The 19,669-nt window shown below is 36.3% G+C and overlaps 1 protein-coding gene across 3 annotated transcripts in view; it reads right to left on the minus strand.

The window, feature by feature from the left end:
- Positions 1-2,078: 2,078 nt before the first annotated feature.
- The window catches only part of LOC125075174, a 29,169-nt gene continuing 11,578 nt past the window's right edge, over positions 2,079-19,669 (minus strand). For 2 of the 3 annotated variants that reach the window (XM_047686801.1, XM_047686802.1), the window contains exons 2-9: positions 14,758-14,890; positions 9,540-9,677; positions 7,958-8,725; positions 6,070-6,200; positions 5,111-5,239; positions 4,320-4,577; positions 3,460-3,573; positions 2,079-2,780 (exon numbers count right to left, since the gene is read on the minus strand). In XM_047686801.1, the coding sequence (XP_047542757.1) occupies positions 2,696-2,780; positions 3,460-3,573; positions 4,320-4,577; positions 5,111-5,239; positions 6,070-6,200; positions 7,958-8,725; positions 9,540-9,677; positions 14,758-14,880 (1,746 nt within the window). In that variant the 5' untranslated portion in view covers positions 14,881-14,890 and the 3' untranslated portion in view covers positions 2,079-2,695. The remainder of the gene's footprint in view (positions 2,781-3,459; positions 3,574-4,319; positions 4,578-5,110; positions 5,240-6,069; positions 6,201-7,957; positions 8,726-9,539; positions 9,678-14,757; positions 14,891-19,669) is intronic. The other variant, XM_047686803.1, reaches the window with a different exon arrangement.

Consider the following 19,669-nt stretch of genomic DNA (forward strand, 5'->3'; position numbering starts at 1 on the left):
TACGATGCTAATGCATCTTGCAAGAACTCGATTCATATTAAAAATGCCTTAACATGGTTCCTAAAAGTATTGTATTGAAACGTCATTGGACAAATGACAAATGGCTCGCTTAATTTATTTGAGAGTTTCAGTATTTGTATTCGTTTTCCCCTTAAACTTAAGGGGAAGATTTATAGACCACGGTCAGACCTGCTGTCCTATATGGATCAGAGTGTTGGGCCATAAAAGGGCTTAATGAAAGGCAACTGCATGTAGGGGAGATGAGAATGTTGAGAGGAATGTGGTGTTACGCGAATGGATAGAGTAAAGAATGAGTACATAAGAGGAAGTTTGAAAGTGGCAACGGTAGCCGAGAAGTTATGTTGAAATCGGCTATCATGGTATGGGCATGTTATGCGGAGGAATGAGGACCTAATTGTAAGGAAGGTCTTGAGCATGATCGTGGATGGATATAGAGGTAGGGCACGACCAATGAAAAGATTGGATTAGAAGAAGGATTGTGTGAAAGATGATATGGCTGGAAAAAATATTACTTGTGAGATGACGTCAGATAGTGAAGTATGAAAGAAGACATGCTGGGCTGACCTCAAGTAAATTGGGATAAGGACAGGAGGATGATGATTCAGTATTTGGCCGTAAGCATTAGCATTATCATTAGCAGCCTGTAAATTTTCCCACTGCTGGGCTAAAGGCCTCCTCTCCCTTTGAGGAGAAGGTTTGGAGCATATTCCGCGACGCTGCTCCAATGCGGGTTGGCAAAATACACATGTGGCTGAATTTCGTTGAAATTAGACACATGCAGGTTTCCTCACGATGTTTTCCTTCACCGCCGCGCACGATATGAATTATAAACACAAATTAAGCGCATGAAAATTCAGTGGTGCCTGCCTGGATTTGAACCCGAAATCATCGGTTAAAATGCACTCGTTCTAACCACTGGACCATCTCGGCTCACCGTAAGATGACTATATAATGTAAGCTTAAAATTTTGAACATGATTAGTTTAATTGGCCCTTAAATCTATTCTATTTAAGTGATATTGCATGATTGTAGTGTTGTAATAAGATTAAGAATCACTTGTATGAACCAAAAATAAAAAAGGGCTTAGAATGGATCCCCACGGAACGCCAATTTTTTACCCATTTTTAGTACAAAGCCCGATAACTTTTCTATAAAATATTTCCTGAAATATGATCACGATTTCACAAAACAGTAAAGTTTGTTTAGATAAAACAACAATTTAATGTGTTTTATTTATGAGCTCAGACGGTCCAATGATTAGATCACTTGCATCTTAACCGATTATTACAGATTCAAACCCACTCAAGGTATATCCACCGCTGGATATTCAAGTGCTTAATTGTGTTTATAATTCATTTCGTACTCGGCGATAAAGGAAAACAACGTGAAGAAAAATGCATGTGACAGATTTAAATGAAATTCTGCCAAATGTGTATCTAGCAACCCGCATTGGACAGCGTGGTAGAATAAGCTCCATGCCTCGCCCTGAAAAGGGGAGGCCTTAGCCCAACAGTGGGACATTTACAGGCTGTTACTGTATTTAAAGTTACGTTTTGACGCAGTAATTTATCACAACACTCTTTGGAAACTTGTCAAAATATTTTTTTCCAAAAAAATAATTTTGAAGTACTTTACCTAAAACATTGTAATATTATTGTATAATTATTCAGTATATACTCTATTCCAACTGCAAAAGGAAAAAAGCCAAATAAACAACATTTGACAGCAAATTGCAATAGATGCGACATCATTACTTTTATCGACAAAATGGCGTTTTGATTGACAGTTACCGGAATTTTGGAAGTAAAATTAAAGTGGAAATAAGTTGTTAAGTGCGATAGTGTTGTATTATAAATGAAGATATATTAATCATAAGCTCTAAGTAGTGCACAATATAGCTGAGTTATTAGCAAAACGCGTGAAATACGTAAATCTAAGGTTTTGTTTATCTTTTTTCCCATTTCCATTGGAATAGGCTATATTTAAGATAGTTAGGTAATCTTTATAATTTTCGGTTGTATGTTTGTAATAGCGTAATTAAATCAAAAGACGTATAAACATATAAAAACTATTTATTACATCAGTCTATAACAATTCAGCTCACGCTTGTCACATCTTCGCTTATGATAAAATAGTGTATAAAAAACTAAATTCATTACATAAATCCTCCTTACCATAACGTTTGACCATAGACTAACTTTAATTTTTGTTCAGTTTCATTTTGTTGATCCGACTTTGTTCTAGTTAAAATAGAAGATTCATGCTAGATTAAAAAAAAAAAGAATATAAATGATTAAATCACAATCAAAGAAGTCTATGGTCATAAAAAAATAGCATTTAAAAGACACCAAAATTCGATTCTAAATTTAAATAAATTAAAAAGACATCAAATTTTTAAGTCTTTTATAATTCTTAACTTAAATATAACCTTAAAAAATTGCCTCTCTACAACAGTCAAAATTATAAAACTAAGCTTTTACTTTTGTACTACTTAAATAATATTTGATAGATATATCAAAATTAAAACAGATAATAAATGTTAAAAGTATTAAAAAAACATTGGTCCCATAATCAAATATGTCACTGGATAACATTTGGCGCGAAAAGTTGCTTTTCAATTTTGACATTAGACGTCAAAATAAATGTTGCAACATTATATATTTATTTTTAAATATTACAATCTATTATTCGTTTGAGATTTCCTTAGCGGCTGAATGATGGATTCTAAAACGACGTTCGCTGCATTTGCTTTGCTGCATCTATAAAGAAAAAAAAAACTTTAATTAGTTTTGTAACATCAGTGTAATTTAAAACTATTGAATCGTGTGGATAATTATGTCACACTAGTTTAATTTTTTTTCTCGTTTGTCTTAACTGAACTCTTTTCATATTGGATTTCCCGTCTCATCGGGTTAGGTTATAATGTGCAGCCATCACGGCTGTTATCGCTTTAGAAATTCGCTGTGAACTAATTGGACCGGAAATTGTTATTGTTTTTTTTTTTTACCGTAAAAGTCTAGTACGTGCAGATGGTTAAGGACATTTTCAACATAATGACAGTTGCCGGCTTTGAAGGTATCTGTACAATTGACGTTCCCTCCAGGAAAACCTCAAGGAAGATTCCTCAGCTGTTACGTAAATTAACGACTTGCCAAGCATACACATGTAAGTAAAAGTAACAGTCTTTTAATATCTCACTGCTGGGCTAGGCTTTCCCTTCGAGGAGAAGTTTCAGAGCTTGCCCACTCTGCTGCAATCCGGGTTGGTTATACACGTGTGACACATTTTTCTTGCAATTAGACGTATGAAGGTTACCTCACGACAAGTTCCAACACCTTAATCACCAAATTAAGCACATGTTTCAGTGTTGCTGCATTGAAATTCAGTTCAAACAATCTCGGTTCTGCTTTCGGCTTCATCCACGACGATTTGACTTACCTTGGAAACATTTCCGAACAATTAAGCTCCGTCCATCCAGTCAGTACTTCATTGAGCATGATATCCAGCGCACGATCAGTTGGTAACTCACCGGTCAGCATGCGTAGAGCTAACCTAGAATATAACATTCGAAATTATTTTTAACTGAAGGCACATTTTATGAAACTGCCAGACTTTTGCTTAAGAGGTACGACGTCCAAATTATTGGATTCGGCGTTACTAATACGCTCCCAAGTTTCATCTGTCCTATGTTTGTTGGGAAAAGTACCACAGGTCCGTTCAGCGGGACGTCTGACGTCTGACGATTAACGCGCTTTTATTATGTAAGAAATCGTTGAAAAATATGACGAAAACATTCTTGCTATAATTATAAATAAATAAATATTTGACAACATCACATACATTACTCTGATACCGATGTTAGTAGTTAAAGCACTTGTGTTATGGAAATCAGAAGTGACGACGGCACCACAAACATCCAGACCCAAGACAAGATAGAAAACTAATAAACTTTTTCTACATTGACTCGGCATTGTCTGGGTGTATGTGTTACCGTCGTTACTTCTGATTTTTCATAACACAAGTGCTTTAGCTACTTACATTGGGATCAGAGTAATGTATGTGATGTTGTCCAATATATAATAATATATTTTAAAAAAGTGTAACATTACTAAAGAGTGAGTGAGCCAGTGTAACTACTAGGCACAAGGGACATAAAATCTTAGTTTTCAAGGTTGGTGGTACATTAGCGATGTAAAAGTTAATATTTAACAACGCCAATGTCTAACGGCCATGGCGACCACGTACCATTACGTGATGATCGAGCTCGGTTTAAAAATAACTGCATATCAAATACGTACCCATTAATCCTAGCCATTGTTCCATATGGAGGACTTAATTTCGCTGTGGCGACAAGATTTTTACAATACAACAACCAAACGCAATCCAATTCAGTGTAAATTCCGTTATTATTGCTGGCAACACTGTAACTGTCATTTTTATTGAATGACGTTTGTAGGTGATTCAACGCGTGCGTGTTCGCATCAATGTTGCGTGATATTTGATTCTGTATGTTGGCATTTAACGATTCCCTGTTCGAGAGCTGATTTAGGACAATTCTGCAAGAAAGAAAAACGAAACTCAAAACAGCACGCGACGATTTTATAAAGTTAAAATTTGTTTGTTTGTGTGTCGGTCGTAATTTCTGGAACTAATGATATAATTCTAAAGAAAATTTCATCGTTGTTTACGTTATTCCTGATTGATATTATAGGGTACATTATTTTTATATTATATCATTTTCTTAATTAATAAATTGCACCCGTGCGAAGCTGGAGCTGTTCGCTAGTCATATTATAAAACAGAGTAAAAATACCCAATACAAAAAAAACAGTTATAGTCGTCCGAAGTTGAGACCAAAATAAAAGACTCAGGTTCAATCGGACCTAGATATAACCCTTGAGGGACTCCCTACTCAAATATTTTAAAGGAATTAAGATTAATCACTGTATTGAAGATAAATCTTCACAATTGTGTAAAAAGATAAAAACACAAGAATAATAATGAACTGTATAGCTATAAAAAAAAGATTGGAAGATATAATCAAAGGCTTAACGAAAATTGTCGGAAGATCAAGCTGACTTAAACGTACTTTGTATTTTTGAATGCTCTGCCCAAATGTATCGCAGCACGGGCGGTACTCATTCCTATTTCCAATACATTTTCTAGAAGGTTCTTTCCCATATCGAGATCTTCATTGTCTAAACGATTTTGACGTTTCCTGTAAATTTAACAAGTTATTAATATGAGGTTAAAATTACATTTATATTTTTGCTTTAACGAAATCAAAATATTCTTATTTAACAGTAACAATAAACTTGTTATACGTGCAGCTATTGTATCTAGCTTAAAGTTTGTTATGGGTGATCTTAATGGCATATCCACACTCGTGCCAAATTTGGGGAAATCCTTATTGAAACTCCAACGTGTGGATCTTGCGTTTGATTAATGTTCTCTAGCTTTGCGACTAGGACGAGTGTCGGTGTATTGTGCAAAAAATCAAAGGAAATATTTGGCAAGCGTTTGCGAGGCATTAGCAATGTTATTTATGACGATGACCTAGTTAAGATTTTTCAATTTATACAATTAATAACAAGTTTCTAGGTAGAGAGCCGAGATTGCCCAGTGGTTAGAACGCGTGCATCTTAACCGATGATTTCGGGTTCAAACCCAGGCAAGACCTCTGAATGAAATCGAATATGAAATTAGACACATGCAGGTTTCCTCACGATGTTTTCCTTCACCGAGCACGAGATGAATTATAAACACAAATTAATGGAGTTTTAGTAGTGCTTGCTTTTGAAAGAAACGTCAGAAATAAAATAACGAAATCATATTAAATATAAATATGTCATAGAAAAACGCCACTTTCAATAAAGGCCGCAAATTGTTAAGATCTTAACCGATGACGTCATGTTATTTCATGTAAAATCATCTCGTGCTCGACGAGATTAAAAGAGGAATTATAAACAAAAAATAAGCGTATGAAAATTCAGATACTTGCCTATTTCCAACATATATTTATATAAATCTTTAAAAACCAGTACTCACCCAAAAGCAGCCGAATTATCGTATTGATGGAAAATTTCATTGCGCTTAGTTTCGACTTTGCTGGGCTCCATGAAAAGTGCATTGAACGCAAAGACGTCCGGATCTTTCAACATTTTGTAACGAGCCGACTCCTGCAACAATAAAAATACAAGTTTTGGTAACATTTGACGTCAATACACTTAATTCGCTTCAGCGAGTGCAAATTGGAACCGCAGCTAGATATTCTAAACCCTTCATCTTTATCTAATTTTTATGGGCAAAGAGTGTTTTACATTTATTCATTACATTAAATTTCCCACTGCTGGGTTAAGGCATCCTCTCCCTACGAGGAGAAGGTTTGGAGCATTTTCCACAACGCTGCTCAAATGCGGGATGGTTGATACAAATGTAGCAGAACTTCGTTGAAATTAGACACATGCGTGTTTGTTTACGACGATTTCCTCCACCGCCAAGCACGAGATGAATCATAAACACAAATTAAGCACATGAAAATTCAGTGGCGCTTGCCCGGGCCATCTCGGCTCAGTGGTTAGAACGCGTGCATCTTTACCAGTGCAAAGAGTGTTGTAAAACGGAAATTACTGCTAAACCAATCGAAATATACATAAACGTACCACCGGAACTTAGATTGTACAGAGAACACGCAAGAAACTTAATATTAGGAGTGTCTCATTTACATAAAATTTTTTAAGAAAATTTTCGTACTGTGCAAATACCGACTGATGTGTTATTTCTTTTGCCCTTACTTAAAATAAAGTTTAAAGACATTTACATTCGAATTAGTGTTCTACAATGAATAGTAAAATCAGTCGCAAGTCACAAATCAAATGCGTCAAAAATCTGTCTGTCTGTTTGTTTGTTTGTTCCGGCTAATCTCTGGAACATCTGGACCGATTTTGACGGGACTTACACTGGCAGATAGCTGACGTAATAATGGCTACAACAATAACTATTTTGTTAAATTCTAGCGCGTACGAAGTCGCGGGCACAGCTTGTGATTAATATATATGTATTTAATATGTATGTATGATATGTTCACAAACGAAGGTGCCTTCACGTGAAATAATCGACGTGCATTAATGTGAGTAACCCTCGTCTTTACAAGACGTCTTAGTGTGCGTGAATTGAACAAAGTATGAATAGAGACATCAAAAGGCCGAAGTTGCTTTCGCTTCATATTATGTATTAAATAATAGACACGATTAAATTAAAATAGCCGAGATGGCCCAGTGGTTAGAACGCGTGCATCTTAACCGATGATTTCGGGTTCAAACCCAGGTAGGCACCACTGAATGTTCATGTGCTTAATTTGTGTTTATAATTCATCTCATGCTCGGCGGTGAAGGAAAACATCGTGAGGAAACCTGCATGTGTCTAATTTCAACGAAATTCTGTCACATGTGTATTCCACCAACCCGCATTGGAGCAGCGTGGTAGAATACGCTCCAAACGTTCTCCTCAAAGGGAGAGCAGGCCTTAGCCCAGCAGTGGGAAATTTACAGGCTTTTAATGTAATGTTAGACAATAATGAAATGTTTTGATAAATCCAATGTAAATAATAAAAAAATATACGTTTAAAACCGCATGTATTAGAAAGAGACAAAGAAGGTCAACTGGAGGAGGCAAAAGTCTTACTTGACGATTTCCCCCAGTTCACTTTACTGTGAGCCGCGTTATAGAAAATCGTTCCAAAAAAAAAACAAACCCGATTAGATTTTTAATGCTATTTCGAACCTATTAATTCTCATAGTCTGGATCCTGACGATATAATGGAACTAGATGAAGTACAGAACGAACGGCATGCAAACTAATTTCTGTACTGAAAAATTCTAACCTTCTCAATTTTTTTTTAATCTGTTTGGAAGTCACAGTCGATAGATGATCTTACCTGAGATTCCCACGCCATGAGTTGTATATTATGAAGCAGCATCACGTCCAACGTGAGTATACCAAACGACAGCAGATTCGTACTGTTGCTCAGTATAATTTTCCTGCTTTGGTTCGATATTGTGAAATTCTCTCCCAAATATATGTCTTTCAGCTTACTCATTACGATTGTAACGTTACCTTCGATGAGACTTTCGTTCAGAGCTTTAAGCAATTGACCGAATTCGTTACCGGTCTTCGGCTTATCGGCACCCTTGCCCTCGAAATCCGGATCAGTTGTGATCCAATCGTGAAGTTCCTGTACTTTTTCTATCAAGTAGCTGGTCATTGTGTTGCTTTGCATGTAATCGTCGTATAAATTGTCGTCGTTGTAATATTCTTCGTAGTTATATTCAGCCTTCTTCAGACCAGCAATGTAATTGTCGGAGAGTTTCGTTTCCGAATCGTCTACGAAAACGTCCGGTAGTGTAGGTTTAAATTCTGGCACGTTTGCATGGATGAATTCTTGCGGTAACTTCGCCTGGTCCTTCTTCTCGATTTTCTTCTCGGGGTGATGTAGGGATGTGTCGTGGATGGGATGTAATTGCGGTTTGGTTATGAGATTCTCGTCTGATTTCTTTTTACCCCGGTTTGCGACTATGTTCTTGAATATGGACAATTTTTCGAGGATGGGGAATTGGATTTCATTGTCTATCTCTTGGGATGTCGAGACTTCAGCTTCTGTTGTTGTTGGTCGTCGCTCAGGGTGAAGATTTGCGTATATTGGTTCCTAAAATTTAAAATGAATTATACGTTCATTTTTTTTAGACTACACATTTAAAACAGGTTAGTACTAGTAAATGGGTCACCTGTAAGTGGTCTCCACTAACCAAGCGAGACATTACTAATATTACTAATCCTTACATAATCCATGCACCCCCAACCTTAGGAACTGAGGTGTTACGTCCCATGTGCCTTTTACATTGGCTGATTCACCCTTCAAAAGGCAACATAGTTTTACTAAGTATTGCTGTCTGTGTATCTGATGAGTGTCTGGGCTTGCACAACGCCTTACCACCAAGTAAAATACACGCAAAACATAGTAAAGGATTAGTGTTATAGAACTATTCTGAAACAATTTACATAAATCTATCTTGCTCGTTAAATGACGAAAAACTAACAGTGGGATAAATACGGTTACAGACAATAATCGAATCTTACTGACAATTCAGGATTGAGTTTGGTTAGTTTCGAATTACAGAATAGCGCTTCTGACCTTTTTTGATGCAAGATTTAAAACATATATATTTACTAATTTACATAAAAATCAGCTCAAAATTAAATACCAAATATTACACTTCTTGATAAGCCACAGTGACGGATAATCACTTAACTGACCTATATACCATTCTGGTGTAAAACCACGAAATGGGAGTTTCTTTTATTCAAATGTATTTTTTTCCACAAATTGGAAACCTTCAGGAAGGTACCGGGTACCTGGGGAGGGTTAAATGGATTTTTTCTACTAAATCCACTTCGCTGGCCGTTGTCGTCACGGGTTGGAGAGGCTGCAGGGACTAGGATAACATAACACAATCACTAACCCTGGCTTCAGCATATATTTCCCTCGGTGCGTAGCTTTCACTGGTGCCCCATCTGGTGATAACGATGGTCGCAAGAACCAGCGCACCGCATACCGCAAAACATGACGCACTTGCTATAATCCAGACCTTCAAAGGCACCTGGAAAGTCGAAAGATGTAATCAAATAATCGGTGCCCTATAAGCAACAGATGGTTTTTTTTATGTGATTGGTGGCCCGAGCAGAAGGCTCATCTGATAGACAGTAACTACCATCCCTCATGAACATCTGTAACACCGGGGGGCTTGCAGATGCGTTGTCGGCAGGGCTTTGTGCAATAGTAGGTACCACCCACTTATCCGACATTTTATCGCCAAACAGCATAATTTAGTATTATTGTGTACATAACTCATTTCCTAAGGTTGAATCTAGAGAATGGTTAATATTTCTTACAGTACTAATGTCTATGGGCGCTGGTGACCACTTACAATCATATAGCCCTAATGCACGAAGGTACGCGACGGGATAATTCCCGTCCGACTCATTAAGTATCTTTAAGGAACTTTAGAAGTGAAAATTAAACTGGATATAAGTAGTTAAGTGGAGCAGTGTTGCAATATAAATAAAGATATATTCATCGAGAATTATTTGTTTTGCAAAATATAACTGCCCTATTAGCAAATCGCATGCAATAATTAGTTTTCAGGGTTGTTTAGCTTAATTCCTTATTCACTTGAAATATACTACATATATATACTATATGTTTACAAGTTAATTCAAGTTAATCAAAAATATATATATATATATATATATATATCGGAGCGTGGTTACTTTAGTTGTTGATTTGGATAAGTAATGAATCGAGTAGTTGGCAATAATGTTTGATGGCTGATTTACTTTTAAGAGCGGGTCACCCCGAATGGAGTTGTAAGTGTCATGGCAACGCGAGTCGTTATGTTTTGACAGGCGATTCGAATGCGATGGTTGCTTGCAAACCCATTTGCTCTTAATCGAGATGAATTATTGTAATCCTTTGATATTATTGTGATGTACGATTATTGAATCAATTAATACAGTGATTAGACGATATTAAATACGTTTTATTTTGTGAATATCTCCATATATCTCCAACCCAACTGTTCGGCATCCTGCTTCTCCGACATATATATTTTTCATATAGGCCACCAGATGGTAAGCGGTCTCCACCCATAGACAAAGGCGCTGTAAGAGTATAGAGTACTGTTATTATTGAAGTAGGCTCATAAAAGCACTTCTGAATCGTCATGTTATAGTGATCAAGAACCGGCGAGAAACTCAGTAGTTACTCTTTTCCACCGTTTCAATTACAGAGTACGTCAGTAACAACAATTAATTTTATATTTAATATAATATTGTATTGAGTGATATGTTTATTTATTTATAAAGGTTTTGTTGATAAGAGGTTTAAAAAATCTTAATTCAAATATAATTAAATTCTGGTAAACATCAAGAGACATCTAGTTTACGTTGTTTTATTAAGGGCTTAAATGAAGTAGGTATTTGAAGTTACATAAATCAAAAATCATCATTGAATAATAAGAATAATAATTTAATTTATAAAAACCACTTGCGTAGTATCATATTAGAATCTTACGACCGCTGTAAACCGACGGTAACAGCTTCCGTCTATCGTTACCACATAATTACTTAACGGTAACGCGTACTTGGAGTTCTCTTACAAGTAGGGTTGCCAGGCTTTTTGAAAATGTCAGGGACAAGTCTCCGTTTATAGATCTTACGTAAGAACTATCGAAACTCCTTCCCGCCCCCTTGTAAGAAAACATAAGACATGGTCCACGCCCCTTCCCCCCTAAATCGTCTTACGTAATAAATGAATGGCCCCCATGAACTAACGGGCATTAATTCTAGAGAAAACACTCCATTCAAAAGATTGTATGTGGCATTGTACCCAGAACGCAGGCACTGTTACATCTCATCCATTTGGGAACAATGTCACGACAGGCGCAAAGATACATAGAAATGTCAACCATTTAATACTGGGGGTACTTTTTGTTTACTTTTGAGGCTATTGGACTCAGTATTTGTTGATTTCTAGGTTATTATATAAATTTAACTGTAAGTACTTCATTGACATACTTTGTAATTGTAATGGTAGAAAAGATTTTAGCATTAGCAGTTTTTAAATTTCCCACTGCTGGGCTAAATGCCTCCTCTCCCTTGAGGAGAAGGTTTGGAGCATATTCCACCACGCTGCTCCAATGCGGGTTGGTGGAATACACATGTGGCAGAATTTCGTTGATATTAGACACATGCAGGTTTCCTCACGATGTTTTCCTTCACCGCCGTCGTTGGTTCTTCTACTTGTTACTAACCGAACCGTTGTTTCTTTACATTTAAATCAACAGTAACATGACGATTCAAAAGTGCAATTATCAACAATTTTTTTTTGGGTTGATTCATAGGCGACACAGCCAGCAAATATTATAAATGCGAAAGTAACTCTGTCTGTCTCTCTGTTTCATGGCCAAACCACTGAAAGGAATTTAAGAAAATTTGGTATGAGGCAAGCATAAATCCCAAAGACATTTTTCTACCTTAAACCTGACGAACAACTCCTAAATGCGAGCGAAACCACGGTCTTGAACTGGTCACCTATATAAATTTTCTAGTTGGTAATTAGGTAAATAAATTATATTTTACTCAAATTCGTCATGTAATGCAACATTGTATGTCCCGTGGGGACATTTAATATAATCCCTGAAAATACGGGACGTCCCGGGAATACGGGACGTTTGGACATGCTACTTAATAGTTACTGGTTACTCGTTGAATCCTCGCAAGTACAAAGGTTTTTCTTAAAGAGGATTTATGTGAGTTTCGTTTAAAGTTTTTATGAAGTAACATTGCAATATCAACAACAATATCACCTTCGCCTTCAACTTCATGTGTGTTGATGACGAATTTATTATAACTTAAGATTATAATCTTAACTGACTTAAGAAATAGAGGCAATTAAATCTTAACTTAAGCATAGCCCACAACAACCATTTTTTATCCTTTACTTTTTACGAGATATAATGGCTTATTTTTGAAGCGATTTTAAGCAATACAGCATTAATCCAATTAAGTACCTTAAATACATTGTGCATTTAATATAGATCAATGTGGCCCTTTACAGCGTGTAATTTAAATGCATATTTTCGAAGATATTACAGATTTAAAGCGCAGGGACATAGCGGTTTGTATTGTCTAATGTCTGAAAAACTGGGATCAAATTTTTCTATGAAACAGGCTTGAGCGTCAAGGGAGGGAATAGTCATCTTTATACGTAAACCAACCCCTACCTACTAAGTACACCTACCTACTAAGTGTTATTATTTTAAAAAGTAATAAGTTCAATCTTTGGTCCTACGTCTGATTGCATATTGTAAGTATTTCAAATGTTGGAAAAAAGTAACTATTGTGTTTCTTGCCGGTACCAAAACCGGTGATAGAATTACTTTTAATATATCTCTGTAAAATGACGGACTGCCCGTGATGGCCTACTCGAATAAAGTATATTTAGATTTTGCGTTTTGATAGAGAGTGCATCGGTGTTTGCACTTGTAATAATAAGTCCCTCAATTAATTCTCTCTTGAGGACGACTGCCGTGTCCGAGATAAAAGAGGACATTCTCAATAATAATAATTATTATTATATTGACTGAAGACATGAGCTCATTTCAAGAATCATCTATACATATAATTAATTTGATGTTGTGTCTGTTTGTAACATTAAAATAACACGGTACATACATTAACAGCCTGTAAATTTCCCACTGCTGGACTAAGGCTCTCCCTTTGAGACGAAGGTTTGGAGCATATACCAAAACGCAGCTCTAGTGCGGGTTGGTGGATCTACATGTGACAGAATTTCGTTAAAATTAGACACATGCAGGTTTCCTCGCGATTTTTTTCTTCACCGCCGAGCACGAGATGAATTATAAATACAAATCGAGCAACTGTACATATACCAACATTTTTTTTTTAAATTGTCTGTCTGTCTGTTTGTACCGGCTAATCCTCGGAACGGCTGGACCGATTTTGATGGGACTTTCACTGGTAGATAGCTGATGTAATAAGGAGTAATTTAGGCTACAACAATAACTTTTTTGTTAAATTCAAACGCGCACGAAGTCGCGAGCACAGCTAGTTTTTAATAAGATCTTTCAGCCTTATTTATAAGTATGTTTCATTATTATCTGGGTAGAGCAAATAGGGCGTCTGATGGTAAGTGGTCACAACCGCCCCTAGACATTAGCGCTGTGAAAAATATCAACCTTTCCTTAAATGCGCCACCAACCTTGGGTACTGAGATGTTAACCACATTCACATGCCTGTAGTTACACTGGATAACTCACTCTTCAAACTGAAGCACACCACCACCAACCTTAAGTGTTGTGATTATACCCCTCGTGTCTGTAGTAAAACCGTCTCACCCTTCAAACCAGAACACAACAATACTAAGTTTTACTATTTGGCGGTAGAATATCCAAGGCAGGACCGTTACTTTAGGGGGCCCTGGGCTAACACCCTAAGCCTAAGCTAAGCCGAGATGGCCCAGTGGTTAGAACGCGTGCATCTTAACCGATGATTTCGGGTTCAAACCCAGGCAGGCACCACTGAATTTTCATGTGCTTAATTTGTGTTTATAATTCATCTCGTGCTCGGCGGTGTAGGAAAACATCGTGAGGAAACCTGCCTGTGTCTAATTTCAATGAAATTCGCCACATGTGTATTCCGCCAACCCGCATTAGAGCATCTTGGTGGAATATGTTCCAAACCTTCTCCTCAAAGGGAGGAGGCCTTTAGCCCAGCAGTGGGAAAATTAACAGGCTGCCAATGCTAATAATGCTAATGGGCAAACACTACTTAGGGGCCCACCTAAGACATATCTGAACGTAGACTTGAATTAATTAATTGAATGGGTTTGATTAATTGCAGGACTCGTAGGACTGCAAGCCATATGATCTTGGATTTGGATTGTTTCGCATTATCGTCTATTTTTGACTTTGACTTGACTTAGCAGGGGCCCTCTTAAATCCACGAGCCTGGGCTGAAGCCCACAAAGCCATATGGTACATCCGGCCCTGGGAATATCTGATGAGTGGGTGGTACCTACCCAGACGGGCTTGCACTAAGACCTCTCAAAATCTTCACGTAAGTTTTTATTTAGTCCCTATAGGTGCAAAGTCAACTTACACTGGTTTTAACGGGCAGGATGTCTTCAGGTCTTGGTGGTAACGGTCTGGAATGCCAGTGCGGCGAGACTGTCGTGCGACTGTCGCGCGATGGCGGACGCTTTTCGTATTCGTATTGGAACATCTTTTACAATCTGAAACAAAAATTTCATTTCTATATCTATACATATAATAAAATTGGAGTGTCTGTTTGTAATATCGAAATAACCGCTTTTTACTAAATGCATATTTATGTATACACGGTACATATACCAAAAAAAAAGGGAAAGGAATTTGTAAAATACTACAAGTGTCGAAAAACCACATTTTTTATTAAAAAAAAGTAACAAAGGAATTAGTGTCTATCTATTTGAGAAAGAATTTTTTAATGAACACTTAAAAACAAGTACCTTTTATTCTTATATCTTCATTTGTTTGTGAGATAAATCAACTAATTTTATTTTAATATTAATTTATAATCGACTAATCATAAAAAGTAATCATTCAGAGTCAGGCCTTAAGCATGGATCTATGAGTGTTGTTCAGAAGATAGGAAAAAATCGATTCATATATATCAAGATAAAAATCAATTGACATATATCCGCGAATCCTGATTTAAGGTACTTATTTGGATAAGTATTAATGCTGTATTCCTTAAAATCGCTTCGAAAATAAGTAATAAGTCATTATTTCTCGTAAGAAATAAAGGATAAAAAATCACGGACTCTTTTGAAGACCTTTTTTAAGGTGTACAATACTGTAGTACATTATTTTGTTCTATCTCGTAGGGTTCAGACAGCGTTTGCAATGTAAGCGAAAAAAATGTATTTATTTACGACATCACTTCAGAAACTTCCAAAGTTATCAGTGTTCCTCTACTATATTGTGCATGTATTAAAACGGTATATATGTGATGAAATAAATATATGTCACATATAATAATATATATTTAAATGAACAACAGTTACATGTAACACGCGTTTGAGATTACGCGTGCGAATATTCAGCGCAGCGTGAAATCGCTTTAGGAATCGTGAGAACTTATTATTTTGTAACGTTACACCGCTGTTACGCTACGGACACATCTGTGTTATCTGCATATTGACGCTGATCTGGCCGCTACATTTTATTTAAGAAATTAGTTTACCGCGAGTTCTGGGTAAGGTATGAGATCTTGTTAATCATAAAGCCTATTCCAATGTAAGTAGGAATAAAGATAAACAAACCTTAGATTTACGTATTTCATGCGATTCGCTAATAACTCAGCTATATTGTGCACTACTGAGAGTTTATAATTAATATATCGTTATTGTACGCGTGCGTCTTAGCCGTCGATTTCGGGTTCAAACCCAGACAAACACCACTGAATTTTCATGTGCTTAATTTGTGTTTATAATTCATTTCGTGCTCGGCGATGAAGGATAAAATCGTGAGGACACCATCATGTCAACGAAGTTCTGCCACATGTTTATTCCACCAACCCGCATTTGAGCAGCGTGGTGGAATTTGCTCCATGCTAATAGGCTGTTAATGTTATAATACAACACTACTACACTTAACTACTTATGTCCACTTTAATTTTACTCCCAAAATTCCGATTTTCGTCGATGTTCAAAACGCCATTCTTTCGCAAATCCATAGTGAATATCATAGATTAATCAAGCTCTCGACCAATGATAACGCGTCAATTTGCTGTCAAGAGTAGAATCTTAATCGATGATTCTAAGTTCAAACCAGAGACAAGAATTCATCTCGTGCTATGTGCGAAGGAAAACATCGTGAGGAAACCTAAATTCTGTCTAATTTCAATGCAATTCTGCCACATGTGTAGGGAGAGGCTTTAGCCCAGCAGTGGGATGTTTATGCACTGTTATTTTTACTTAACATGTTGCTTGGCATGTTGTCAACATACCGGCTGAGGAATGATCTTTCGCCTGAAGTTTTCACAGAAGGCCTATATCATAGAATTCAAATATCGACCATACAGGTTCCTTCAAAGCCGTTCAAAGACTTTAAAACCTAAAATTATGACCAATCACAAGATAATTCAAGCGAAACAGACAAACAGCGTTCTATCCTTATCTCTCATACGCGATATCAACAAGCATGAACGAAACCGCTCATGCATGGTTTCATCTTAAATTTCTTCCTAGTTATGTCTTTACGCTATGCTCTACTTGCATCTCGCATCCGTATTGGGTTCGATGCCCGACTCAGATAATATATGTGCTAGGCTTAGAGAAACTCATTCGCTATGAGACAATTTTCAAGGTCAGTCCGTTTGTCTTTAATAGTAAGTGGACTCTACCGCCCATAGACACTCGGTGTTTTTTATTCAGTAGGACAAAAAATATATTTATTTAAAAGTTATCTCGGCTAAATGTTCTGCTTTTGAATCGTCATTTAACAAACTATTAAAATTAAGTAAAGCTACCACCGGTTCGGAATGTAGATTCTACCGAGAAGAACCGGCAAAAAACTCAGTTGTTACTCTTTTTCAACATCCAAAAATACAGTCATGTTAGTTAAATACAATTATATATGTATGTTATGTCTCCTGCCTGGAAGTCAACAGGCATTAACTCCACGCTTTTTTATCATCAATATAATCTTGTATCGAATAATATGCCTTCTTTACCGATGTGTTTTTTACAATTGACTTGAATCTATGAAACAGCAAAGTTAAAAATTTCGTGCTTTTGTAGTTCGAAATATAGACATATGTATAAATAATCAAAGAAAAAAACATTAAATTCGGAACAAAATAGAGTTTTTTTTTAATACGACTGCTACTTATTTGCCTAAGGCCAGCACTGTGTTGTATAGTTTTTCTTTAGAAAATCATCCGACCTTGTTGATACCTGGACTGATTTTGATGGATTATTTTGAGTTTGACAGTTTAGATTTAAAAAAAGAACGTCTCCCTCTCATAGCGCTACCTACCGGGGAATTCAAACAAACCTAAATGAAGTCCGTACAAAGTTGACAGAGCTAGTAGAAGCATGTACATAACTGTTAATTCTATTATCAATTTATGTATGTTATAATGTAATTTTTAGTCGGAGAAACTATTAAAAAATAAGTTTAGTAATAGAGGAAATTTTATTTGTCAGAAGTTTCTTGTTTTATTTTTTTTTTTAAATTCAAATTAAATAAACGCAACAATGTTTTTTGAAGGACCTATTTCTTTCGAAGTCAATTCATAAAAAAAAGATTAAAAATATAAAAAAATAACGTTCTTATTTTTAAATTTATTAAATTCTATCATCGTTAATTGCTTTTTCATTTATATCTTTGATTAGTTTCCGTTTCAAAACAACTATTTTAAAGAAGTTTCACTTGGTAAAAGTACATGAATAATTATCCTGTTCCATTTTAAAACGACTTAAAATAACTAAGAAACAATGATGTCAACAGTCGACCCGTTGACCTGTCGATATTTTTTCTTTTATCGACACTGACGTCACACGTAAGGATTTCGGGATGAAGTCTATAAATAGTAATTTGTTTATCGTCCAAATACGACTCGTAAGAAATTGTATGTCAAAAATATTTTTTGATTTACGACATTCATTGGTGCGGGAGAAGACCGGAATATACATATAATAAAATTGGAGAGTTGCTTGTAGTAATGTCTGTTTGTAATATTAAAATAACCGTTATTTACTAAATGCATATGTATGTATACGTAGTACATACACCAAAATAACATTTTTTACAATTTTTGTCTGTCTATTTGTTCCGGTTAATCTCAGGAACGGCTGGACCGATTTTGACGGGACTTTCACTGGCAGATAGTTGATGGAATGAGGAGTAACTTAAGCTACAAAAAATCCTGTTGTTAAATTAAGTTGTTAGATTCAAACGCGCACGAAGTCGCGGGCACAGCTAGATTTTCTCTATTATTCGATCGTCATCCATGTCTCACTCCATCCATATGTTCTTAGGGCTCATCCTCCTCCTCATCTATCATCTCATCTATCTTCTCTCGTTCACTACTAACATATTCCATTAAAATGTACACATCTTTGACAATGCCGCAATCGGGAGGACTATTCGAGGAACTTTCTTCATTAAATATCCAAACATATTTAATGGAATGGATGTTGGATTTAAAGATAGAGGCTCTGGGGCTCTATGTACTGGATGCCCCTTTTTTTACAAATTAATATCTTATTTTTGTAACAGCAACTTACTTAAATTAACTCATCGAAATTATATTATTTTTTTAAACTCGATCATGGGGGGCCCCTCCATCGTGGAGGCCCGGTGCGGCTGTCCTCGTTGCCCCCCCTTAAATCCTACCCAGGGTGTGTACGGAATGCATACTCAGCGCCATCTTATTCTCGTTTTAAATCACAAATTACTACCCAAGAATAACAGCAAGGTTGAATGGTTTTGTACCGTATGCCGTCTCTTTAGAGCTTAAAGTACTTTTTCCGAGCTTTTATGCCGTTTTATAAAATAAAGTCTATTTATAAAAGTAGCGCAAAGCTTGGTATTTAAAACTAGAATTATTTTAAAATATCTAGCTTCGGACATTTAAATTCCATAACGGTAGAGTTTAACCGTAACCGTGACTTTGACATCTTCATTCTTCTTCGTGATTTCACTTCATTTGAGTGTTCTCATTTTCAGTATCATTTCTCACAATTTTTCTACAAGATTATTAAACAATTTGACGACCTCCGTGGTCGAGTAGTGTGAACACCATTTTTTATGGGTACGAGTCGATTTCCGGCCGAGTCGATGTAGAAAACGTTCATTGGTTTTCTATGTTGTCCTGGGTCTGGGTGCTTGTGGTACCGTCGTTACTTCTGATTTTCCACAACACAAGTGCTTTAACTACTTATTACATTGGGATCAGAGTAATGTATGTGATGTTGTCCAGTTAATAGTAATAATTATCAACAATCAAAATGGCGGCTTCGACT

This window comes from Vanessa atalanta, chromosome 30 (genome assembly GCF_905147765.1).
Source record: "Vanessa atalanta chromosome 30, ilVanAtal1.2, whole genome shotgun sequence".
Taxonomy (NCBI): domain Eukaryota; kingdom Metazoa; phylum Arthropoda; class Insecta; order Lepidoptera; family Nymphalidae; genus Vanessa; species Vanessa atalanta.